Raw genomic sequence first — 27,999 nt, 5'->3', positions numbered from 1 at the left:
AACTAGAATTTCGGTCCATGAAAATAGTTTTCCATTACCCATGTTGTAGTTTTGGTATTGTGGTCAATAAAGAATGGTCTCCCATTGGGTGCATGTCGAACTTCCCAGCCTTTAGGGAGAAAACCTTGCTCCATTTCAGGCTGCTGATTAGAAGACTGTTGTGGTAAATCACTTGATGTTGCTTGTGTTTGTCTTGCTATAGAAGTACTTTGTGCAGTTGACAACTGACCTGCTTCCACAGCAATCTATGGACAAAAGACAAAAAACCATAAGCCGTTTAAGAGCAATGTATTTTTTCTGTTAAGGTACCAGTGTTTCTTGACTCATGAAAGCAGTTGCATAAAGCAAATGCCAGACAGTACACAGATTTGTTTATCAACAACATTAACTAACAACCACAGACTATGCTACCAAAGGTAAAGTTTTTCAGGCTTCTCCAACAGCTATCACACTCTAAAAGGCTTTCCTGGTACATTATTTGTAGAGTGACTTGCTGTAAGTATTACTGTCCCTAGCTCTAGTTGCATTCCCTCAGATATTTTATGTGGCGCTTTATCATTTTATGCCTTTCAAATATTTTATTTCAAAGAGATCTCTAAATTTTACTTCTCCTATGTCAGGTGTTTAAAAGGTTGCATGAGTGAAAACATTAAAAATTAGAAAACATAAAGTACCTGTACAACTGGTTTTATCCAAGTAGTAGTTCTAGAATTGTGGTCTATATAGTATGACCTCCCTTTTTCATCTTGTCTTTCTTCCCAGCCTGGGGGTAATCCAGACGAAGTAGGCAGTAACTAAATATTAATGATAACAGAAGAACAACAGTTACAAAAACTATGAAACTGACTATGAAAAGGCTTTCCTCTACTGAATTAAACAACAACAACAAAAAGACAACAACAGTAGGCTTATGATTTACTATCAATTGGATAAAATGGAACAGAAGTACTTAAATACTTACTGAAGTATGAAGTGACCGAATCATTTTACTCATTTATTTTTAATTCAAGCTCCTCATCTAAAAGGATTAAAAGGATTCGTGGTTTAGGCATGGCTGATCCAGCCCAGTACTTCTGGCTATGAACTCATTGCAAGTTTGCAGTGTCACCATGCAAACATAATATAAGGATGGTGATACAGCTTTTATTATAAAGCAAGCAATTTTAAAAACAAAATGTCATGGGAGGATGACTTCCTTCTGCAAGCTCAATTCATGCACTAAACTAATGTTAAACTGAAAGCATGAAGTTGGAAGAAGGAAGCTTTACCAATGAACTACAATCTTGCTAGACTCTCATAATTGCAATTTATTCAGAACAGCTACCAGAAGGACATTATACATAGCTAACTTTTTTTTAGCTAAAAAAAAGTTTCACATCCTCCAACTTCTGTGCTACACAAGCCTGTGTTTTTTGGACAGTGACATACCACTGGATGTGCAGGTTGCTCTTCAACTCTGTATGTTTGCAGACTACCTCTTCTGCCAGAATGGTTCTTGAAGTAGGGGAGAGAAATGACATATTAGGTGTTATTATAACTTTAAGGATAACAGCAAACAGTCAACAAGGAATATCACACTTAAAATTATTATAGTTTTCATCTTCAACAAAGTGTCTGATTTGTTTTGAAAAATCTATTTAATATAACATTTTGTAAACTAATATAACATTACTAGAAATACTAAGTTCACAGTGTCTATTGTAACTTCAAAGAAATTTTTTTAAAAAGGTTTGTGAAACTTCTGAAAACAATAGCCATTTTGGCATTTAAAACATTAGTTACTTGCAACCAGTTTTATTACAATTGAATTTACAATATAGAACTTAGTGCATTATCTTGTAGTAGACTAAAGCCTATGATACATCAGAGCCAACACAACTTTACAGAGAGCAAATTAAATCAATAGTAAGATATGAGAGTCTGAGATACCCGCTTTCCATGAAAGGTGATTCAATTCCTATAGTTTGCATAGGCACATGCTTTTTTGCCTAGAGGCATTTTTTAGATCTCATCTGCAACTGTACTTCACCTGCAACTGTAGTTCATCTTAAGCAGCTGTACTTCATCTTGCTCCAGAAGTTCCAAAATTACTTAAAGGTTTATTCCCTATCAATGTACCCTTTTAGGATATTTCAAAGAAAAAGTATGGTTTTTTTATTTCTTTTTTTTTGGGGAGTGGGGAAGGTGGTGAAGGTGAGGGGATGCAAGACTGTCATTTCTAATTGGCTGTTGCATATAACTTGAACATCTGCTTCTTCCTGTGCTTAAGCTACCCACCAAGCAAGCTGAAGTAACATTTTCCATAGGATTCTGAGTACATCAAGTCTTGTCGCTCTCATTTTGCTATTTCCAGAAACACTGGAGATGCCTTTGCACAATCTCACAAAAAAAAAAATTACCTTCAATTCATACTTGGAATGGCAATCTGAGCATCACAAAAACTGATGATTTCATTTAAATAGCAAGATCTTACATATTAAGATGGTCTGGGTCACCTCTGTAGGCTTTCCTCAATGGACAATGGTTTTCTTAAGTCATGTATTTATATATATCAGTTTACAAGGCCGTTTGTGAGGTTCAAGTTTCACAAGACAGCTGAGCTTATTTAATTGCTTACTGCCACCAAAAAGACAAGTCTCACTCCTTGCCGTATCCTCCTGCTACTTTGCCTTTGCTGCTATAGCATTTGTTAGACAACCTAGGGTGCTGTTCCAGCTTGCTAAAACAGCAAAAAACAGAGTTGGAGAGAAAAATAAGTGTTTTCTGCTGGTTTAGCCACTCGAATGGACTCACTGTGAGGTCAGAGAGGTTTCACAGTTGGAGCAAAGGTTGTAGAACTCTAAGAGCGAGGTCTCCTTTTCACTGCTATGTAGTCATCAGGTTTACTCAGCCCAGTCATAAAACCTTATCCCAATATTCACAATGAAAAATTAGTTATTTTTAAACTTGTCCTAGTGGAAGAAGTTAACAGTACAGAACTATTCCCCTAGATATCAAGATAATCATAGACAGCTTTCTTTATCTGTGCTTCTCAGCAGTAATCAACCCAGCATAATACTCGAATAAGAGGTAGATTTAGAAGCTGAAAAATAGCTGACAAGTCTGTTTTGGTTTCAGGCAGAAATTCCTGTACCCTCTAAGTAAAGTGGTAAACAATGAAATGGTTGCTTAAATGGCCTTCTATCATAAAATTATTCTTAATTTCTCAAAATCTGTGATAAAATTAAGCATATATTAATTAATACAAAGTATTCATGCATCTACTTCTAGCAGTAGTCACACATTGTGTAAAATATTCTAAACATTTCTACATGAACAACAAGAAAAATAATTTACCATGTAGGCTGTTGACTGGCCAGTAGCCGAACTTCCAGAGGTATTAAGTCTGGTATTCAACTCTTCTGCAAGATGAGTCTGTATATCACAATTATTCTGTGGGAGAGGTATTTGAGGGTTCTCATTGCTATACATTGTTGCCTCATCTTCAGTTATAATTTCCCAGCTCTTTAAATAGAAAACAAGGAAAAAAAAAGAACATTTTTAAAAGTAGGTGTAAGTTACTGATATTTAAAACAAGTTTTTTGACTAAAGTTAAAAACCTACCTGCATTTCAGAAATATTTAGAAATATTTGTTTTTACCTCAGGGGAATCTCTGTTGTCTAGATTTTCAGTATCCTCTGATATCTGTCGCCGATGAGTGAATACATGCTGGGCTTCCAACTGCATGTTACCGATATCTGCAACAGCTACATTGTCCCTATTGAAAAAAAAATAAATATATATATATGTATGTATGTGTATATATATATATATGCATCAGCATACATAGTCACTTCACCTTTCGACAACAAAAACATACATTATAGTCATTTTGGAGGAAAAAAGAGAAGCAGTCACGAGCTATACAGATTAATGTAATCTGTTTAAAGAAAAGTATTCATGTTGATAGGAAGCGTAAGTAAAACTAAAGAGCCAGATAGCATTTCAGGTATTGTTTTTGTAATTCATATGCTAAGGGACAAAATCTGGAAGGAAAAAAAGAAGTTCTTTCCATTACTGTAATTATTTCTTACAATTGTGACCAGTTTCAATTTGAATATCAACTTCCAGAGAGCAGGAAGGGTGCTGTGCAGTTAAATTGACCACTAGTCAATGACCATTACACATCGGCTTGAAGATTACAATGTCAAAAGGTCTCTACTAATTTTCAAGTTATATATTTTCCAGTTCCCCTTGCTTTCAGTGTAGACTGAATATTAATATAAGGCTTGAATTTTCAGGACAAAAGACTTACTGAGCAGTTGGTCTTTTCCACTGTGTTCTCCTGAATTCATGATTGACATAATAGGTCCTGCCAAGGATGTCTTGCCTTTCTTCCCAGCCTGAAGGCAGTGGAGGAGATTCCTGCTGCTGCTGTTGTGGCTGGTTAGCAGCATCTGGTTGGTCCAATATAATCCACCCAGGCTAAGAGATACAATATTAACAACTTTTAATTAATATTGACAACGTTGAAAAAAGTATTCCAATTTATTAAGTCACCACCTTCTTAAGGTGAAGTCCTACTGTATCTTAGGCTCTTAGTTTTATTGTGTATATTTCTCGAGAAATGAGAGAACAGGTGATGCATGCAGATGTCATTCTTAAAAATCAAATTCCTTAAACACATTAGCATTAAGAGATGCTTATTCCAGTTCAGGAAAATAAACAGGATTCATGGAATAGTGTTTTGTTTTTAAATAGTTTCATACATATGCTGCAACATACTAGTCAGGTGAGCATAACATTTTGTAACAGCAGAAGTGATTATGCTAATTAGAGTAATTTAAGGTCTTGAAAAGAGATCTACTGATCTAAACTGGATGTGCTTACTAAAGATTCCAAAGCAAAACAGTTAAGATCAGAAGTATGCCTATAAATTGGAGAAAGGTGAAATTCTAAAACAAACAAGATGTCAGTGTCTGGCCGGCTACACTTAAATAATGTTAAACAGCAGTAAAAATACTGGGCATTGATACTGCCATTAATTCTAAAATAAGAAAAGTTACATGGAAATATGGCAACGCAGTATCAGAACAGAATCAGAAGTCTAATGTGTTTTCCTTTTTAGATACACTGACAAACCACTCCTTTATTTAGAAAAGCTGCAGTCAGAAAACCTATTTTATGCAGACAGAGCAAGATACAGGCAATAGGATTTAACTGGTTTGTTTATAAAATACTGTTTACAGCTTAGTGATTTCTAACATTCATTTTTATGGTAACTACTCTTACTGTCTGAAGACCAACCATTTGTCAAGTTTCTCAGCAATAAATACATCTTTTCCCACCTCCAATTCTTCAGCCTGTTCTGTAGTTTCTTCTTCAGATCCATTGCTTTTAGGTAAGTAAGTCATTTTTAATCTAAGGTGGCCTTTAACTCTTGACTTATGGCTGCAGGAGAGAAAAAAAAATATTCTTACTGTGCACTTGTGAAGTTGTTACCTAGGAATAAAATAGCTAAAGAAAACACAGCTGGAGGATTATTCTGAAGTTTCTCAGCACAAAGTTGACTTTTTATAGTTTTTCTTAATAAAGTTCTGTAATGGTACCGAATTTTCAAGGCTTCAAAATACATCCAAAATAAAATTAAAAAATGCAGAATACTTCAAAATTACTATTTCTGCTAACAATGTGGCTGACAAAGATCTACAGATTCCCGTATCTTCTGATCTTATTTCTGAATTGGAAAGCAGTATCTGAAAAATGTTGACAAGCATTTTATAATTTTTTTCTAACAAAAATTGCTATGAATTCCTCAGATTTAAGGTTAAGAATATATTTTTTAAAAACAAATATGAAATGTGCAACACCTAACATCGAAGCATTACATATCATTTAAAAATTCTTTGTTTTCAAATCACAGGACTTCTTAAATGTGAGAAGCTTTTCAATTTAAGCTTTGTTATTTAATTAAGGTCACATGAAACTGTATATGAAACAGGCAAAGAGAGACTGCTTTTAAAGGGAAGCAGGAAATAATTTCAAGCTGAAAGAGGATCTAAACAAATACTTTTTAGTAGAATCACAAATATCTTGCTCCATTGATTTTTAAATTTCATTAATGAAAGCATGAAAACCTAGACAATATTTATGTACATACAAGAACTTATACAATAGCATCATTTACATATGAAAGTAAGAATTTCGAGGTGGTATTTACTAACCTTCTTGGATGAAGAACAAAATCCCTAAATGTATATGGTCTCTCCATACTTGGATTTTCTGTCTGGAATAAGAGAAGTTTTTTCAAGAAAAATCTGTATCAAAAGCTTGTTTAGGAAAATTATCAGAAGTTTTTAATGACTTCCTTAAAGGCTATGTAAGCTTTTAAATTTAAATTATTGGTTCAGTTAAAGTTCTGGCAATCATCAGCTTTAGTCTTCGGAATAAAGATTATTCCCCAGTTCAAGAAAAAATTACCTTCCAATGTTTCTAGCCACTGAAGCATTTAGAATTTTTTAGTTTCTAAAGCACAAGAAAAAATAACTGTTTAGCTTGAAATCAGTAAATACTTTCTCAGTTTTCATATTTAAAAGATCCACCATAATTATTTTTCCTACCTCAGTATTTTCAAGTATGTTTATACAGAACAGGTATGAAAAGCTTTAGGATTCGGAAGAAAAAAAAAATCACAAAAAATCCACTCTGAGAACATCTCTGTTCTAATTCATGAAAGTGAAGTTGCTCAACAGAAAGAAGCACAGTGGTAAACAGACAATTTTAAAAATATATGTCCCAGGTCAAAGTAGAGAAATATACATGAATGACCATTAACAAAAAAGATATTTATTTTTCTGGTTAACATAAATATTTATAATCCAGCTGCTGTTCTAAAATTCTTACAAAAACATTTGATTTTTTTTTTTTTTTTACAACACTGTGTATTGTGGAACATTTGGAAATCTCTTTTCTTGAATCAAAATGGATTTTGCTATTTCAGCTGTTTGTGAATTCTGGGGTATAACTCTAGACTCTTGTTAGTTAATACATTTTAACCCTTTCAAAAAGTACTGCATAATAAGAGGAAAAAACTGCACTTGCTATATTTGTAGGACTTAAGGAAAAATGTTAGATGAAGGAATTCTTGAAGGCTGAACTAATTTCATAATGGTATTTTCAAAGAATGTCTAATGTGTGTCAATATTTGATTGGAAAGCGGCAAAATATTCCAGAATCTAAGGTTAGCCATTATTAAATTAGAGATTTTAGAATTTTATTTGGAAAAGGCCTGTGTCTTTGTCATGAAAGATGTTATGAAATGGAAATTTAACCTTATTTTTACTGAATAACTATTACATTGAACCTCAGAAAAATGCCACCTTGCATTACAGACTTTTTCAGTGTAATCTCTTATTAATACTAAGATAAATTCTTCTCTGAAATTAAAATGGAACTAAGCTGTCCTTTTTTTTCTCCTGCCAAACAGAACACACTAAAATAATGTGGAACTACATCAGATGAGAAAACAGAAAAAACATTGTCTTCTTAATCTAAGTTTTGTAATTACTTTTATGACTTGTCAAAAAGGAGAGTTGCCTTGGATTCAATACTAGATTAATCTTGAATTAATAGAGTTTGGTTTTGGAAATATTAATTCCTCTTCACTATCTTACCATAGAAATGAGTTATCCTTTTAGCATGTCCCTGACTACCAGCTCTTTTTAGTTATGAACAGTTGCATTTGCATAGTAAGTATCAAGGGAAATGAAATGGGAATCAAAACCACATGCAATGAAGAGTTTATAACAGACTGATTTTATTTATCTGATAATTTCATTTATCCAATAATTTCATTTATCCAAGATATATTTAGTTAATACGTAAATGAAAGACTGTTTCAAGTAAAATAAAATCACCTTATGCTTGGGCCAATAAAGGACATTAGATCTAAATAGCAAAACCAAGTAATTAAGAACCAGGAAGATGAAAACAAAGAGTAGACAGGGAGAAGTTGACTTTTAAGATAAGAAAACAGACATGAAAATATTTAAGTGAGACTCTGTAAATTAGTTTTTGCTTTAAAAAAAAAATGATAATGCACTGATATTCCCAAAAGTCTGTGATACTGCTGTCCAGCTTCTTAGTGGGAAGGGAAAGCAGACAGTCTTGTCCAGAGGGGCATTACCATCAGTCTCTCCAAACTACCTGCCCTGAGGGAGAGGGGTTTGTGTGATCTCCCACCCCAGTTACACCAGGTAGCAGGACAGATCTTTTACTACTCCTAAGAAGGCTCTTACCAGAACGAAAGGAGAAAATTGCTCTTGGAAAGTGTTTTTTTTTTTTTTTTTTGCCACAGTTGTTTTCCTGTCTTTACATCAGCTGTTGATAAAACTGCTAGTACTCTCTAATGTTTTGAAACCTCAAAAGAAAATGAAAAGTCTTACTTATTTCAGAGTTCTTGGTGATCTTCCTTGCAAATTAACAATGTGCTTTGCAAAAGGAATGCAAAAAGAAAACTAAAAAAAACTGTAACAAGCTCTATTTCCCCACTTACTCTCTTGTGTATTTGTTTATGGGAATAAGGAATATTAGAAGTAATTTTGCTTAGCATTTTAGGCAACAAAAATACTTTAAACAAAATACTTTAAGCAATGTTTACTAATTATAACCTCTTCTTGGCTTTGAGACAGTTTAAAACCTTTTATTTTTATTCTTGAAAAAACTAAAAGCATTTTTAACTCATAGCAGCAGAAATCCTTATCTAAATACAAGGTAAACTACATCTTTTTGGTAAATATCAGCTGTAAACAGCCAGAACAGGAGAATTCAAACACTTATATCATGAGTAAGGTTTACTTTCTTAGATAACTAAAACAGTTGTTTACAAAATCACTTTTTCACAGTCTTAAAACAAAAAAAAAAAATCAAAAAATAAATACAAACCGGTAACTGATAAAGAGGAATATCCACTTGCCCAAGAAAATCATCTCGAGTCTAGGGAAAATGAAACACAAAGAAAAAGCACAAAAACCTTAAAGTTGTGAAGTATTTAAAAATACTGTTTCAAACCCCTGATAATATAGCAATGTTTTTTAAGAATTTCAAGACACTCTTGAAGCATAGACAAGAACACTTTTTCTGTGTAGAACAAACTCTTATTGAATCAACACTCAGAGTCTTGGACAGTTTTGTCGTTCTCAAAATAAATGAAGTTTGACAAAGCTGGGGGTGGGGACTTGGATTTTATTTGTTTATTTAGATCATATGGACTAGTGCTAATGAAACGGAGGAAGAGTTGTTCAGAGTTAGGACTGAGATCCTCAGCATCTCTAACAGAAACATCGTTTTAAAGGGCAAAATGTAAAGGCACTTCCACTAGCTATTTCAAGTAAAATAACTGTCTTGTTATATACTTAAACAACTAAGCATTTCTCACAGAACAATACAATTATTTACAGACTTTCCTCCTAAATTTGTTGCTGTACCATAAGCTTTTATTCAAACTCATCACCCAAGGATTTTGATGGTCTTCTTCCATAGCTTTCCATTCCTGGTTTCAGCAACTCATTGAAATCTATTTCCTTTGCCTCAGGACAAAGCTGTACATTTCACCTTTTTCTGAGTATGACTGTATTTTTAGGTTTCAAGACACTAAAACTATCATCCAATTTTACCCAATCTTTTTGTCCCATTGACCGCATTCTCCATTTGAACATCTGACTTTAAAGTATATAGGTGTTTCTCCCTTAATAATTCTAGTACCTCTTTTCTTTAGGTCTGTTGTCCCAGGTTTGCCTATTTCATCTTTAAATTGTACGTGTATGTGTAGAAACAGTGCCTCATACCTGTATGAGTTTATTGACAATGCTAACTTAAAGCTTTAATTTTTATACCTCCCAAAAAGCACAATATGCAACTGGACTGCAGAGCTTATCATACATATCATGCATGCCAGAAATCTACAGATACGCACTATAAATTTAACTTAAGGTTATGTATGTCTCATATTCAGACTGGGGGGGAGAGGAGGGAGGACAACCAAACACAAAGCAGAAGTAAATAGCTTTTCAGTTCACAAACTGGTTGGGTATAGAAAGCTACAACAGGTTTTCATACCAGAAGAGTCTGAAGCTTCCCTGACCTAGTAAAGGAAAATTTTCTGTATTATTACAGACCACAAGCTTCTGGAAAAATATAGCTATCATTTCTGCCTATGAGGTTCTTTTTAAAATGGCACAGCACATACCTTAGACACGTTAAAAGACTTAGTATTTGTAAAGTTCTTGGCACTCCTCAAGTGGAACAAGCCGCTCAAATAAATTACTGGAATGTGGGACAAAAGTCTGCGGCATTTGAGAAAACCGCAGAACATTGTGTTTGTTACCAGCATTATTTTAGTACAGGCTCCTGTTATTCACTTTATTATTCTGCTGTCTCTCCTGCTATTTTTAGTAGAGCTGGCCTTGATAACCAACCTTTAACAGTACTTTCTCCTCCAGCCAGCGAGTAAAATCCACCAGTGGAGATTTTTGTTGACCTCCAAACTACTAATGCATAGATCAGATAGCAGGAATGCTCTGAAGCAGAGTGCCTTGCTATGACGAGCTGACTAACTGCCTTCAAAGAAGTGCCAAAGAAGCTTTGAAACAGACATCACACACATTAACAATTAAATGTCAATGGAGTTGAAACTGTTTGGATCTGTTTTGTGAGAGCAGGCATCCCAGTTTCTTTAGGAAAGACAAGTGGGCCAGTTGTTCTTGTCAACTTTTAACTTCTTGACAGCCAGAGAACTCAAACTTTCCGCTTGCCAAACCATAAGTGCATAAACCTCTATTAATGATATATTACATTAACAAAGAGGCCTTTCATTTTACTGATTCAGTGGTTTAGTCTATAGAAAGTTATTAAAAACACGCAAGGACAGACAGCTGCTATATACAATACATTTGAAGAACTCTAATGCAATGCCAAAGTGAGCGTTCAAAGAGTAAAAGCACTGAAAAAGTAATCCATACACACCTGAAGTCCAAAACTCATTCCCATCTATTTTATATATATATACACCTAATAAGCCTTAGCATTTAAGATGCTGGATTTTTTTTCCTGTTTCCTATCATAAACTGGATACAAACAGATTTTAAACTGCTACCCCATGTGATTATCTGAGTGTCCCAGTGTCATCATACTGGGTCACACATTAAAGAGCAATACTTAGAACATTATCATAATTTATCAGGTTTGAGCAGTTATCTGAATTTAATGCCTTCCTTAATTGTTGGACTCATCACAGTGCCATGTGAAACAGCTTTTGTATAGGACCATGGTGTTGAAATAATATTTTCTCTACCAACTTTTGTGATTAAGTTTTTCTTGGTATTAGTGCATGAAGCATATTCCCACTCTTTTCCTGAACAAACAGACAAGTAGTTGTACATGAAGTTGGTCTTCACACACAAATCTACAGCTGTATGGGAAAAGGAGAAAATACACAGCTTTTATTATACAGAATATAAAGTATCAATTCAAACTGAAAAAACAAACAGCGATCCAGACTATCGCTGCTTAAGAAAACAAGAACTCAATAGATCCCTTATAAAACCAACATTCTTCTTGCTTAAACACTCAAACATCAATGTTAGTTACAAGCTTGATGAGAACGAAAAAAAAAACACTGAAAATAAAAACAAACTTTCCCAAGCTACACTAGCAACTTCAGGTATTTTTCTTTTCATGCTGCCTGCCCTGACTGTATTATTTAGCTATCTTGAACTCTAAATCAAGAGAATTGAGCTTTTTTTCTTGCACAACACACAACTCATCACAGGAAAACAGACATTTCAAATGACCAAAACTGAATGATCATGTTAAGATCTCACCAAGTTCATGGATTCTAAAAGCAATGTTTTCTCTATCTTGCAAGGCCATAACTACCTTACTGCACAGAATTCATTGAAGTCCCAATCTCCTGTACCTGTATTTTTACGGGGCAGAGGTAGGTGGTGAGATTTTTTTTCTCCATGGAATGCAGGCATTTCTTTTTAATTGGCCTTTATGATCAAATACAAGTTGACAGTTACTGAGGTATAAGAACCCATTGGCATTTCCAAAGAAGAGAAAATAGCTAATGTTAGATAGATGGTTATTACACAACGTATGTTTCTGCAGGACCTTCAGCCCCGCTGGCTGATTCCAGAGAAAGGTATCAGCATAACATGCCTCAGCAGTTTTACCATCTGTTTAACAGACGGCATTTAGACATAACACGAGTTATTTTCACTAATTCTCCCTCGCCTTTAAAGATATTTTCAGAGAATTCCTGCTCTACAAAGACCAGAGCAAAAATATCATGTTTTGCCATTTATAGCTTATACTTTTTATACAGCACAAATACTCTATAGGTAGATTCCTTGAAAGTTCATATTTAGCCTACGGTTATTTTAACACACCATTCATATTACTCCATTCACTGTTTGCTACTTGAAGAACCTGGGCTTACATAGTCATTAACAAAGTAATTCAAAATAGGTTTGGGTGTTTTTTTGGTGTATGACAACTTATTTTCACATGGGTCACAGGAAGATAATTTGACGCCTAATATAACCGAAGCATACTTAAGCACAACATAAACAAAGAACAAATCAAAAACTAGTAAAGGGTATGTTTTATTCATCAGGAATTTGAGTTCCCTTGGTTTTATGGAAAGATGTGCCAAATAAGCTACTATATAGAAAAGCAGGAATATTACAGTCTATAACTGTCAAGAGCCAATCCAAATTTGGCCTTCTGTGTTCAAGCAGCTAACACTTTAAATAAACATTAAAAAAAATAAATCAGAAAACAGTACCAAATATTTCATTAGTTACTACTTTGACAAGCTGCTTCTAATATCAAGTCAACTTTACAATAGTATAAAAAACATAAAACTTTTGCATCTATTTGTGGGAGATTCTGTGTCAAGCCTTATGACTTCAATTAAAGGCTGAGAAAAACACTTGTAGTAACAATTACAGGTGCACTTTTACCTGCACTAATTAACAACATAAAGGTTAAAACACTTAAAAACTGTAAAAACCTATCAAACATTTAAATGCACATGTAATTTTCTTCCTGGTTTGATCTGTTTCTCATTTCAAATGTCACAGATGTTAATCACACTGTCTAATAAATACACTCATCCAGTGGACTCAATACACACAGTCAACTTTTTGTTATTCAGAGCAAGAAACAGAATAAAACAAAATTAAACTGGGGGGGGTGGGGGGACGGGACACAGACCTCTCCCAAGCCTAAACCTACTGCTGCCAACCCTAAACATAGTCCTCAGATGACCTGGCTACAGCAGCATTTACTGGTTTGTCTTAAGCTGTGCTATGCTCAAATTAATAAATCCCATCAGGCCTAAACTGTCCTGCACAAACTGACCTTGGATGCCTCAACCTCTATGACACAAGGCAAAGAGGACACGAATAACCCACCTGCAATTATTTCTACAAGAATGCATAACAATTTACTTCAGATAAGCTCAACAGTTGTTATGAAAGTTACTTGACACTTCCCACATTAGATAGTTTTTAGAGGCCTATAATTTGCAGATGTTAACCACTTCGGATATATTCTTTGTATTTAAGTATTTGTTATTATTATTCCTAATAAGTTTAATTTGGAACAACGACAAACACAACAAATAGCTAAGGTAGAAACTAAAAAAATAGTAAGCACTGTTCTAAGTTCTAGAAACCTCATTGGAAAGCCGTGCTTTCATGTTATTGAATGCAGCCTTCTCCCTTATGCCATGAAAATCACAGACTGCCAGAGAAGCCATGCAGGTCTGGGAGAACTCAGTTCTGTTTCCTCCCACATTCCTCTGCTTGAGTTGCCATAGTGTCCCATTTGCATTTTAATATGCCTTATCCTTAATGACTCCAGTTAAAGCCTGAATATAATTTCAGCCAGAAACTTGCTGATGTCCTCCTTAAATTCTGTTTGCTTATGCTCCAGTCCATACAGCCCAAAGCAGCCCTAGGTCTTAAATGATAATTGCATCCATCTGCAGACTTGCAGTTTACCTTGAACTGCCACAATGCAACGGGAGTGAGTGATCTCTTAAAACATGGACGATTACGGATCCATAAAACAGCACTGAAATGAGCTACAAACATTTTGCTGGCTGCATTCCCAAAGCAGTGTGTTCTGTTCGTCACAAGGAGCAAGGAAGAAAGTTCATTTGAAACAGAGACACTTAACAGAAATGCAGGGCAGTCCCCTTCAGACAAGGGTAAAAGGCAAGTTGTAAGCTACTGACTCGCTTGAAAATGCCAGTCAGTTTCACTTGCTTGCTCAATCTGTGAAATTCATCCACTTACAGAACACAAGGAAAAAAAATGTGTTGGAACACAGAAGAAAGCTCTCAGCCCAGGCTGATGTGAGAACTTTAAAGAGCATTTCTACCATTTGATCCTAGGCAGCTGCAAGGGCTGGGCAGGCACCAAAGAACCTAGGAGTCTGATAAATGTTACGTAGCCTTGTATCCTCTCCCTAGCAATGGCCAAGAACAGATGCTAAAGGAAATAAGAGCAACATGTAAGAGTAGTACTTCCCCCAACATATCCTCCAGGTTCAAATAAGTAGTTCATCAGGGACTTTTTCTATATCAAGAATGCAATATACTTTGATGGACCTTCCTTCATTTGAAATCCATTTCTTTTTCGATACCCACAACTTCTTGCAAAAGCAACTCAACAGAGAATATATTTATGATACAAGAGTAAATTCCCCATTAGTGTTCACCCCCCCGAACTATAACTTTACTAAACACTCTTTATATCATTTCTCCCCTCCCTCCTCCAAGCTGAAAAGCTGTTGGTCTACTTAGTCTCCTCACATAAAACTTACACCAATCTTGTGACTTTTATTTTTCTAGTAGTTAGGCACACTTTCTGAAAGAGGATGACCTGAAATTTGTATATCATACGTGGATTTGTACAACTCCATAATGGTGTTTTTAATTTAGTTCCTTTATTCCTTTCCTAATAAAACTGAACATTCTATTTGCCATTAAAACTGTCAAGACGACTTGAGTTGACATTTTCAGAAAGTCATTCACCACGACATAAAATATTTCCTGACCAGTATGGGAGACCATTACTTTGCATGCATCATTAGCGATTTTCCCTGTGTGCATTACTTGGCATTTATCAACACTGATTTTCAAATCATCCACTCTACTGTCTAGTTGCTCACTACCATAATTTTTTTTTTTTGTAATTTCAGAGCTGACAATTTAATTCTCATTTCTGTTTCTATCTTTTAAATAGCTGTTACCAGTGACGAAGCATTTTCTACACTTACGTCTTGAGACTATTTTTCAGAACTTCTACTAAGGGTTCTTGTTAAATATTTTGAGAATTTAAGTGTCCTGTATTAATCAGATCACTCATTTTCCTATGTTGCTGGTTAGTTTGATTTGTGAGATGTAGCTTCCTTTTATGAAAGCCAAGCTCATTCTCCGTTCCCTGTAAACAAAAAAAAAAACTGTCACACCTCATAAGCCTATTCTCTACATTCTTCCTTCCAGACTGGCATGTTGCAGTAGCTTGTAATTCCCCTCATTTCCCTTTCAGTCACTTAAAAAGACTGGCCACCTTCCTTCAGTAAGACAACCTAATAGATCAAAAAATATTATTGTTAGTATTTTAATAATTTTCTAGTTCACCTTCTTGACAATCCTTGGAAGAATACCTGCAGGTACAGTTCGCTTTGTTGTCTTACGCCATAATGCTTACAGAGACTGATTTCTACATCACATTTTTCAATAAACATTGGGTTAAAAAAATGTGCTGTGGTTTCAATTTCTCACAAAAAGCAAAAGTGATGTACCACTAAACAACGACATCAAAACATAGCATTGATCACAGCCTCGTATCTGAAAGCCTCGAAGTTATTTAGCTAGTCAGGATTGAAAGGAAAAATGTCTCTATCTTCCCTTGGGAGCAAAGTTTTACTTTATAACACATTCTTTATTTTCAGAAAGCCTTAGAGACAGTAACTATAGCTTATGGCTATATTAAAGAAGCCATACCATGAATTTTTCTCCACTCTTGTGGTAGATGAAAAGGACATGAATCAACCTGAAGACTGGGTAATTAAAAATTTATATAGCTGTTTCAGGAGCTCTGCTCCACATGGTTTTGCAGTTTTAGTCTTTCCTTTGGTTGGCATATGAGAAACCTACTCCAACTCAGTTCAATTGCAGGCGATAAACAGAATGGGGTTAATTATAATTTGTGCAGAGCACAAACAAAAAAAATTCCTTTTTAATATGTACATGTAATTTTCACTGCTGACTAAAAAGCTCTAGAGCTTTAATGTACAGAGTTATTAAAGTATTCTGCTACAACCAAGACAGTGTTCTTTTCAGGATGACAATATCCTGAACATTACGCACGGTTCATCACTGCCAAATGGAACTTGTAATTCTCCTTGACTGAACTGATATCCCACAACACAGAAAGGGCAATAGGCAGCCCTGTAGCATGACCCTTCAAGATGTGCAATACTGAACAAGATGAACATTATTAGGTGAGGAGGTAATCAGAGCATAACAGTATAAAGAGATAACAATTTGTGCAGAAAAGACAACTCCAGACTAGTCAGGGAACTGGCTGACGTAGTTGCCAAGCCACTCTCCATCGTATTTGGAAAGTCCTGGCAGCCAGATGAAGTTCCCCATGACTAGAAAAAGGGAAACATCACAGCCGTTTTTAAAAAGGTACAAGGTAAAACCATGGGAACTACCAACCTGTCAGCCTCACCTGTCTGCCTAGGCAGATCATGAAACAGAGCCTCCTGTAAGCTATGGTACAGCATATGGAAGACAGGGAGGTGATTCGAGACAGCCAGCATGACTTTCACCAAGGGTATATTGTGCCCGAACGATCTAATGGCCCTCTGTGCTGGAGCAATTGATGTCAGCTACCTGTACTTCTGTAAGGCCTTCGTTTGACACAGTCCCACACAGTCCCTTGTCTCTACATTGGTGAGAAAGGGATCTGATGGATGACTATTTGGTGGATAAAGAATTGGCTGATGCTATTCAAACAGCACCTCCTGTTACAAAAGCAAAATGTGAAGTTCCAGAACTTGATGAAAATAGCTGAAGAATTACAACTTATTTTTTTCCACACAAAGCTGACAATATAAAATCTTTTTATTTTTTTAAATCACCTCTGAATTTTTTTTCTTCAGTGTGAGTTTCATTCAATGAAGACAAAACTTCAGCAAAACTACTTGTAAGCAAAAAGGTAACAATTCTGTTAATTGTATAAGAAATTACATTAAAGACATACAGTTACTAAAACATTTGCAAGTACATTTATGATATATACATCTTCTAACCAGCAGCGATACTGATTTGGAAGGAAGTGCTGATATCAACAGGAATGTCACCGTAATAGCGTATTCGTGGAAGAGATTAGTATAGTTTTTTTTTTCTTCTTGTTTCAAAAAGTTTGTTCATGGTCAACAAGTGTAACTGTAGCCACTGCCCTTCCTCTGTACCTCCTAATGTCTGCATATGCAACATGTAACCTGTTCCCTTACTCAGCCCTACCCTCCCAGTTCACACCAGTGACAGCAAAGTGCTTTAGCTATAGATTTACATCCACCCCAAGAGACATATGCGCTGAAAAAAAAACACATTAAAAACATATATACAAAGTCAAGGGCAACTGTCAATGATGCAATCGTGCACTTGTATACCTCTTCCTCCTGCTTTGCATAAACGAAATTCCACTCCCTGCTGCAGAAACCTATTCAACATATTTCCAGTAAAGATCAGCAGTGCCATACAGGCCATCACCATTTCCCACATTTATTAACTTAATTAAAAATAATCCAAGGCCGGTTGTCACAGAAATTATGTTTTGATTTTTTCTTTTTCTTTTTTTTTTTTTTTTTTTTAAAGTGAGCCTTTAACAAGCTGTTGATTATAGAAAGCAGGAAACCTGATACTAGGTGGCTGAAGGCTAGTAGCTAGGCACCTAAGAAAAGAATGCATAGACCTTTCACTGCTTCAGACTCTGCAGTGTCTGACCAAAGCACTGATTTGATTTCATGACTGCTCTGTACAGATAGCTGACATTACTAAATGCTACTCCAGTATCAACTTGTTAAATTTGAACTCAGACTCAGCATATCAATATACTAGGCCAGACTAACTGGAGTCAAGAGAAATATTTTGGGAGTTGTTTATTTTTAAATGACTCACAACACACCATGATAATTAATTGGACTATGTAATTAAATGATTGCCATAGAACCTATTATATTTGTCAAAGGCTGTAACAGCAAACACAAAAATATTTATCTAGTTTATTCTAGTGAATTACTAAACTGCCATAAAGTCACTATGGCTTTTGCTTGGTTTGGGGGGAGAGCCTTTAAATTTTTATTACATGTTTTAAAGGATATTGTACAAAAACTGATTTTACATAAAGACTGATAGGGCCACTTCAACAGCGATATGCTTCTGTGCCTTTCAGAGGAATCCGAAACAAACATACTACTATAAAACCTTCAGTGTCCAGTTTTCTGGCATCAGAAATCTTTTTAATTTGTATGTGGTCACGGTACAAATCAAATATTTGGCACAAACCAAATATTTGCAAATGCATGAAAGGTACAATGTAACCACAACAATTTGGGATTCAAACGACCTTTTTTTAAACAAACAAATAAAAAAGACTCATCTCTCTAATTTTCTACCTGGAAGATAAAAAATTTTTAAGAAATTGGTAAGGTTAAAATATGCTGCCACATTAGCACAGTAAAGATGCTGTCCTATCACAGGAGCATGCTCTAAAGTGCTTTAAAAAGTTAAATTTAGCCTAGATTTCATGACAATACACTGTGAACACCATTCCTGGGAACTGACACAAACCTGTCAGTCCAGTGAGCTATGAGGTTCTCTGGAAATGTTTACTAACAAAGTAATCCTGAACTTGGATTCTAACTGGACGGAACATAATAAAATTCATTCAGTATTTAAGCATTTTATATTTTACATATCAACTGACATTAAACCCAGAAGCTAGCAGTGAAATGTACTTGAGGTGCATGACTCAACGTTTTCCATTCTTTTTTTTTTTTTTTTTTTTTTTAAGAATAACTAGATCCAGGCTACTTAAAATGTCATAATCTGTTTGTGCTTACTGTGGAATTTGCCATTAACAATTGGATTTGGGGATGAGGAACTGCCAAATAATATACAGTGGTTACCTGTGATCCACTATGAGCTTTAAAATGAAGCTTAAACTGAAATCACAGTTCTATAAAAAAGAACATATGTTTGTTTTGGTTTTTTCCATAAAGCAATACAAAACTTGAAAGAAGTCAAAAAGTATGGAATCATCAGGTACTACTCTAACTAAAGGCAGTGACAGAATGAAAATTGCAGGATATTATCTTCAAGGTAATACAATTACTAGTTCAGACAGGAACTGTCACTAATATAGAACTTTGGCATAAAACTCGTTGCTTCTACAAGTAAATTAATTAAAACTACAGTAATTCTAATTCATGGAGAATGAGGTCTTAATTTGAAATAACTTTTGTAAATATTAGTTGTTGCTCTTTCATCTGCATTCACAAATAAAACCAATAAATAATATTCAGCTTGTTCATATCTTCACAATGTTATTTAAACAAATTCTAAAATCCACATTTCACATGGCTTATACTTTACTAATATAAACTGCCTCAAGAGTTAATAAGAGCAAACACACTTCTGAAGTTTAGTTGGACATGAGTTTCATTACCAAAAAAATATATTTATCTAGACTGAAGTACTATAATTTGGACAGCAATGTTGTTGGGAGAGGTATTAAGTTACAGTGTACTGCTCAGACTGAAGTAGTGGTTGGAAGAAAAAAAAAAGGAAAGGAAACTCTGAAAATTCCTGTGGTTCAGGGTGTATACAGAAACAAATGGTATTTACAGTTTCTCTGCTCAAATATTACTTATCTTTAATTCTATACAGAGTGAACTGTACTATAAAATAAAGCCTATAAGAAATAAACCTGAAAGTCTCTAATCTACTCATTTTTTACCCATTTTATATGCAATTTTAATAATAATTATTATTAGGCAGTAAAATTATGTATTTAAAACTTCACAAAACTGAAGTTTAGATACCTCCAATGTCTGAATAATTAGACAAGAAAATCCCTTCAAGTTATGTAAGCAGGAAATTATAGTTTATAATACATGTTATATACAGGTATTCCACTCTAAGACCTATTCAAAAGAGTACCATATTCTAAGACACAAATCTAAAAAACAAGATACAGATCATATAAAAAATAACATCCTAATGACGACAGTTTGACACCATTAGGAAATTCTGAAATAGCTGTGCTAAAACCTTGATTATAGATTTTATTATTTTCCATTTAAATTTCAGCTGTAAAGTACTGTCAGATTTTTCTATAAACCAGAACACTCACCTTATGGGGCCTCCGCAAAGAAGTGCTAGATATTTCCCTTTTAGAGGTTCCATATCTTTTGTTAACACCACTTGTTTTTCCTTCATTCCCAGGCTTGAACTGTATATGCAACTGAGACGTCCTTGCACTATGACACTTGTATTTAAGACTGGATAAACAGCAAGAAACTTTTTGACGTGATCCTTCCAATGAAACACTTCTTTGCAAAACATGGTGGGTTTTGCTCGTCTGTGCATTTGGTCTTTCCAGTTCATTTATATTCATCTGGTATTCTGAATCTATTTTTGAGGGTAAACATGCAGATGTGCTACGTGCCAGTTTTAAAGGAGGGTATTTTGCACTGGAGTTCAGATTTAACTCTGCACTGCAACAGCCATTAACCATTTCACTGCTTGATGCAAACGCTCTTTGAGTCAGATGAACTGAAATACATGAGAAGCCACCAGCTACTTCTTCGCAAGTTGCCTGCTCAGAACTGTTCAAAATTTTACTTTTGTCCTGTAATGATGTATTCAAGGAAAGCGGTCGAACATCTCTAGCTTCACCAGAAGAGCAAACTGCTTTAGACAGCCGAAGTCCATTGACTGCTGTTGAAAGGAAACCCTTAGAAATGGTTTGATCTTCTTTATGTGCCGGCTCACTGGGATAAATAATTAGTTTATGTGATGTCTGATAGGCACCTCTATACGGCAGCTGACCTGAGGTTATGGGAGAAGCTGGGGGAGTACTGGAAGGACTCCTAGGGAAAATTACCAATGATGAACAACGCCGCAGTGGAATTTTAGTTTTCTTCCTCACTGACAAAGCATCTTGGTCAAAAGTAGTATTACTTCTACACGCTTGTACTTCTTCCTGAGGTGAGTTGTTTCTATAGGGATTACATTTGTTAGAAATGTTTCCATATGGAAAGTCACCATGTACAACACCACTACAGTAAGCACCATCGCTCATCGAAAGAGTGCCACTACCACTGTCACTGATGACACTGTTACTATATGAACCTCCATCACTCGTGGTACTTGTACATGATCCATAGTCACTGCCAGCACTGCTCAAGGATCCATTGTCACTGGCTGCAATACTGCTAAGACTGCCACTGCACGCAGCGCTACTGCTCAGATGGCTATCATTAGCTGGATGATCAACCACAATTCTAGCGCCACAATTTCCTTCATTACCAATACTGATGAATGAAGTGTCTTCGCCATCACCAGACTGAAAATATCCATTATACTTTCTAGACTGTAGAGAAATATGCAGTGAGGTGCTCTTTTTTTTTTGCAGTGAAGAAATATTTGCTTTTCTCTCTTGATTAATTATTTGCTGCATTACAGGTGCACAAGCAACTTGTCTAGGAGTCAGGTTCATTTGTGTAACATTAGGTTCAGAGTTCTGTGTCCTTTTGAAGTACATCGCACTATTACTATCCAAAACATCTTCGGAGGTTTCTGATAACGGATCTGTGTTACTCCTTTGAGTTGCAAAATGCAGTCTTAACCGTCGTGCCATTTGTTCTCATTTCCACGCATGTTAGTGAATGAAAACCAGAAAAATCCTTCAGCAGGAAGGCTACAGGCAGCTGCACATAACCTAGAGCTAGTACATCACAACAGTAAAAGCTCATAGAAGTAGCAAGCTTTGTCCTAATTTCTACAAGATACTAGTGTTAAAAAAAAGACTGTACCTCTTGAAATAAGCCAGCCATTCGTTGAACTGCAGTTTCTGGACCGTCTTTGATTGCTTGTAGTCAGAAAGCACTCATTTATAAAGCACTTATGTTCCAACGACCTCAGCTGCAACACACTGACAAACACTACTAACCTTGTTTCAATTATGCCTTCTGTAATTTGCAAAAATGAATATAATAAACTCCCAGTATTTCCAAGTTTAAAACAGCAACTCCTGCTGCAGCTGCACTAGCTGAGTCAATGTGTCCGTACTTTCCTCAGCAGCGTATGACTACTAATATTTTTACCCGTAGGTTTAGAATTACAGGAAGTTGGTAGGAATGAAATCCCATATAATTGAGTATCAAGTCTAGGATTGAATTTCCAAATAGTAACCATGCTAGCAAACTGCTGAGGTCTGACTTATGCATAAACCAGGGAAATAACCCTTCTCCCCTAAAAAAAATAAAAGTTTTTCTACTCTATTTAAATAAAACTTAAAAGAAATCTGACATTATCTAACAATCTACACGTTGTTAACCAATCACACTTTGCAAAGATTTGCACATATTAAAAAGCTCTCCTGCCAATTAGTTAATAATTTTTAGTGAGATGCAACTGAATTAGAAATAACTTATCCTGATTAATAATTCAGCACTTACTTTCAGCCTACCATGTTAAATAATATTTTAACCTTTCCAAATTACAGCTGTTAAAGGTAGAAAGAAATAAAAATATTCTGCAAGCTACCATCTTAGCAAGCTACTGTCTTGTTTGCTTGAAGTCCAGATTAAGCGAACATTCATTACTGTTTGATATGACATGCAAATATATGGCCAGCTACATAAACCATGAAACACCAAGAGAATTATGTACTAGGATAAATATGGTTACAAAGCACAATTACAAAAGAAAGCTATGCTGTATATTATAAACAAACCACTTCATATATTCATAGCTAACTACTAATTTCTTTTCCAATAAAATTATCAAAATGAACAGCACAAACGAATATATTGTCAACTCTTCTAAGAGTAATGGTATTGAGAATTCCTACAAATGTTTCACTGTCTTATATTATCTGAAAAGGTCCTTTGCTGGCATCTAGTGGGACTTTTGAAAAAAGACAATCTTACTGTTAAGTGTATTTTTTTGTTTGTGTTTTAAACATATTTGGTTATGAACGTACTTTTGAACACAGAAGCCATATATGATGCAGTACTAAATGCTACCACACTAACATGAAATTACTTAGTGCCGCTGAAAAAGTGCAAACAGAAGAGAACACTAGGCCATTTATACTTTTATAGGTCATACTACTAGATTTTTTTCTGTTCCATATTTATTTAACCTTTGCTGTATTTTAAGCTAGAAGGCAATAAAATTAACATTTAAACCTCCTTCCCAAATAAGAGCCAAGAATCGAATTCACAGTACTCTGTTTGCAAGCAACAAATTTGTTTTCTAATTATACTCCAGGGCTTACTTAACCTCCATTACCTGAATTCCATGATTAGAATGCAGCAGTAAACGAATACTAGCTTATTCATAAAAGCCAACAAATACAATACTTCATCTATTTCATTATGCTTCACCAACTGGATTTCTTCTAACGTTATGTGCTGGAGAGGGGTTGGGGCAGGAAGGAAAGTCAAACACCATAAAACCTTTGTTGGTCACAGATTTTAAAAGTCACATTTGAACTACAACCAATATATTCGAAAAAGAAAAAAAAAAAGTGTACACATGCTAAGATGTGTGAACGAAGAAGAAACAATGCAGTTCTTAAAGCCCCTTTCTGCCCTGACAACACATTTATTAGCAGCAGTTTGTAGCATGCTAGTGTGATGCACAACAAATTGCAACAATTCTATCAGATATAATACTTTCAGTAAAAGAAAGCAACATTTTCGCTCCCAACAGATAATCGGAAATGTTTTTTTCCCCAATTTTCCCAAGAAACCCCTAGGTAAATGATAAACTGACATATTTTGGCAACTCAGAGTTAAGATTTCAGCCACATTTCTCAGCATGTCATTTTTCTTTAGCTATGATTTTGCAGGTATAGCCAGCCAGCTACAGCTTCCTTAGTCACTCCAGAAATGACTTTTTAAATGCAATATTCTGTCCTACTGAATTAGAGTTCACATAACAATAATAAATAATAATAATTAAAGAAGGACCTATAGCCCCATGCAAATATTAATATTATTTAGCTCTTCATTATCAAATAACATAGGCTCTGGTACTTAATTTGAAATACGCAGAGCTGGGACAAGTTATTGTAAGACAGGAAAAGACTGCAAGATGTCAACTAGGTCCTGCACTGGCCCATCTCATAAAAGATCTCATTCTCCTTCCTGACAGACTTTTCTAATGTGCTTTTAAAGACAGCTCTAACAGAGGATTCCACAAACTGGTCAAGCCATTTATTCTGCTAATGGCTTGCATCAAGTCAGCAAAACAAGTAAGTTTCAGTGCTCCCTTACTAAATCAGATCCAAACCAGGTGATTTTTGACAAGTCTTAAAACTACTCCAGAAAGATGTTAAATCACCAACAATTGGAGTCTTAATTAATGTTGCAGGACTTGGAATTTAAGGAGGACTTGGAAAATGAGTTTTGAGCCCAGTTTTCAAGAAAGCAACGTTTCTTAAAAACAGAACTAAGATTTCAAGGTTCAATTTCTCCCCGAAAGCTACCAGGAATAAAAGCACATGGGACAAAATTCTACAGAGGAAATCACCCATTAGGAGGACAGTCTCACAGCTCTAAGAGAATTCCATCAGCTTGCTCACATCCAGATTTTAAACAGTCATCAAATAGGCAGAAGAAATGCTGCTTAATACTCAAGCCGACTAAAATCATGAAAGATGAAACAGCTTTTGATCATAGGTACATATCCTAGTGAAAAAGCACAAGGCACCCATAATTTATGGCATGTGAAGATAAATTAATAGAAGTGGGGGAGTCTATCAATCCCAAACACTCACAAGCTAAGGCAACGATATGACTGACTTAAAGTAGTTCAAGACATGTGGGACAGAAATTTAGTCTTCACCACAAAAGAGGAAGCTAAATAAAAATAGGGAGACAGTCTTTTCCATTGACCAAATGATGAGATGGGAAAGAAAAAAAATACTGTTATTGTAGAACTATACAGTGACTGATTAGGGCATGCTGCTTTGATCTCTAAATGCAGTCACACAGGAAACAAAGCACTATTTCCAAGCTGATCCAGTAAGATGTTTTGTTGGCTCCTCTCCCATAAAAAAACAGGTCAAACAGCTTATCTACTTTAGATCAGAGAAAAAACGGTAAGGAATTTTCTTGGTCAAACCGAAAAAGAAAACATTGGCCTTCCCCAAAATTAGGGATCTGATTTTCTAGTCATGCATCCTGACTTCCACAGGGTGGCAGCAAAGCCCCAATGACTAATTACAAAGTACTTCTACCTCATGAAGAATAGACCATAGCCCAAAACATCATTTTGAAACATACATCTGAGCATCCTGAAAAGTCACAATTAACCTGCCATGTAAACTACAAATGCTGATGATGCCTTTTAAAGTTGCTTTAAAAAAAAATACAATGAAACGAGACATCGTGTACCTGGGATAGGCATCCAAGGTCTGCTTGTTGAGACTTTCAAAGAAAAGGTACACCATTTTTTTCTGTGCTGCTCCTCACATACTGCAGAAACTTCTCACACATGTACACAGATACCTACATTCTCAATACTACTTTGTAGTAAAAATAAACATTCATTGCAGAGCCTTCAATATTATGGAGGGATTTGGCCATATCATTTGAGAAAAACTATAAAAAAGTGATGCTTTTGAGTTGAAACAAACTAGAAGTTAAGAGCAATAGTATGATCGCTCCTGATCATCGAACTATGGTAATGTCAGACACATAAACAAATCAGGTTTCCTTTAAGTTTCATTATAGATGTTGGTTTGTTTTTTTGTTTGCTTTTATCTTGAGCTTAGAATCCAGATGAACTTAATTTCATTCAAGCATTGAGTAAATTGCAATATTAATAAAGGACCTACCAAACGGTTTTCATCAAATACTTCAAAAAGAAGTCTGTGTTTCTGAGGATTAACCTAGGAAAAAGAAAGATGTTAATAGTTAAAATATACACTGAATTCCACTATTTGTCTTAAGACAAATGACATTTCCTCTTGCATAAACACGGTAAAACTAATAAAAACTCAAAAAAAAAAGTTTCTCATAGAACTTGGTATGCAAGTTCAGGAACGTATCATTGCTGATATTATATATACATACATATTTACACACCAAAGAAAAAAAAATCCCTCAGATCTGTATTCTGGAAGATTAACATCTTCAAAATATCCTTGGCTACAAGCATGCACCCCGGTCTTCAAGTTCTCCACAGGAAGCATGTGTCCCAACAAAGTTAAAAGGATATCTCAACTGTTATATGCATCAACACAGAAAAACATCAGGCAAGATTTCAAAATACCATGGAAAAAGGAGTATGCCAATACTTAAAGACCCATAGGTGTTATGAATTTTCTGAGGAATTATTTCTTAAGTCCACTAACTAGCCTGCATAGTCATTTTGGCTACAGATGAAGAAACTGCTCCCCCATTTTGAGCACATGAATCAGCAGTTACAGCTATCAAGAATTGCTATCCAAAAAAAGCAAGTTACGTGGAAAATTTATGACACTTAGCAGAGGGTACCATATATTTGGTAAAGAATGCTTAAATAAATCTTTGTTGACAACAAGAAATACCTGGACAAATTTCCTGACAAAGCCTAAATGAGCTCTCCCACAACGTATATGCAAGGATAATTTAGTTTCTGGATAACAGAAAACAAATTAAAAACCAAAATATTAACTAAATGATCTTGGCATCTAGATTATAAAACCAATTCTCTAATAATAGCAGCTCAGAATGTATGCAAGTATATTGTGTTAACTAGAGGTCCGAAAGGACCAAAAAGGGGTGGAGGATCCCTTTCTAGGACTAACTGTATGGATAAAGGTATCAAACAGTACAGGTTTTTTTAATGTTGCAGAAAAGCACGTAATTAAACTTGGTGACTGGAAGCTGATGCTACATATTACTTTATATAAAGTCACAATTTCCTCATAAGTCAAGATATGATTTGTTTATCAGAGGAGGGAAATTCACCATCATTTTGAACGTGAGAAAGTTGCCTTTATTAAGCATGCTGAAAAACACAGAAGTCTGAGCCCTTGACTAGGCACTTTCTAAACTGGGGCCTCTACGTCTATGAATGTCTCAGGGCCTCTACGTCTATGAATGTCTCAGCAATACAGTATATGTTCTGACTGCGTGCTTGTTGGACAAGGAAGACATAAATTAGACATCTAATCTACACCTTGCTCCTAAAATAGAAGTAATACTATGCTTTTTACACAACACATTTGTATCGGAACCAGTAAGACAAGATTGGTGCTATCCCAAAAATGTTTTTTAAATCCATGCTGAAGTTTTTGAGTATTCATGGAACAAAGAAGCTAAGATTTTTATTTGTGCTATAGTTAAATTTTCAGTCTTGAAAATAAATGTATGTCTAAGGAAAGCAGTCTGTGAGTCTTTGAATATTAATTATACAGTTTGCATTTCTGATCTTAAGCTGTAGAAGCAAGAAAATATTTTTCCTACTGTTAACATAATAACCAACATAGGTAATTAGACCGTAAAAAAAAAAAAAAAGGAAAAACACTTACTCTAAATAGAAGTTCTTCATTCCACTTTGGGTTTAAGGACTATATGTAGGAGGAAGAAAAAAAAGACAACATTGGTTATGGGAACAATTCTATACGGGTATCTTTTGTTGTTTT

At 35.1% G+C, this 27,999-nt stretch overlaps 1 protein-coding gene across 4 annotated transcripts in view; it reads right to left on the bottom strand.

Annotated features, from left to right (window-relative positions):
- The window catches only part of NEDD4 (NEDD4 E3 ubiquitin protein ligase), a 55,224-nt gene that overhangs the window by 14,112 nt on the left and 13,113 nt on the right, over positions 1-27,999 (bottom strand). The window contains exons 4-14 of one of the 4 annotated variants that reach the window (XM_067003829.1): positions 27,886-27,924; positions 26,206-26,259; positions 8,924-8,974; positions 6,205-6,266; positions 5,329-5,431; positions 4,296-4,465; positions 3,641-3,758; positions 3,337-3,504; positions 1,429-1,494; positions 675-794; positions 39-245 (exon numbers count right to left, since the gene is read on the bottom strand). In XM_067003829.1, coding sequence (XP_066859930.1) covers positions 39-245; positions 675-794; positions 1,429-1,494; positions 3,337-3,504; positions 3,641-3,758; positions 4,296-4,465; positions 5,329-5,431; positions 6,205-6,266; positions 8,924-8,974; positions 26,206-26,259; positions 27,886-27,924 — 1,158 coding nt within the window. Of the gene's footprint in view, positions 1-38; positions 246-674; positions 795-1,428; positions 1,495-3,336; positions 3,505-3,640; positions 3,759-4,295; positions 4,466-5,328; positions 5,432-6,204; positions 6,267-8,923; positions 8,975-20,484; positions 26,183-26,205; positions 26,260-27,885; positions 27,925-27,999 lie in introns of those variants that run through there. The other 3 variants (XM_048060129.2, XR_010834223.1, XM_067003828.1) reach the window with 3 other exon arrangements.

Source organism: Anser cygnoides, chromosome 11, assembly GCF_040182565.1.
Source record: "Anser cygnoides isolate HZ-2024a breed goose chromosome 11, Taihu_goose_T2T_genome, whole genome shotgun sequence".
NCBI lineage: Eukaryota > Metazoa > Chordata > Aves > Anseriformes > Anatidae > Anser > Anser cygnoides.
The sequence above is the reverse complement of the archived record's forward strand: the minus strand, read 5'-3'. Positions and strand labels throughout refer to the sequence as shown.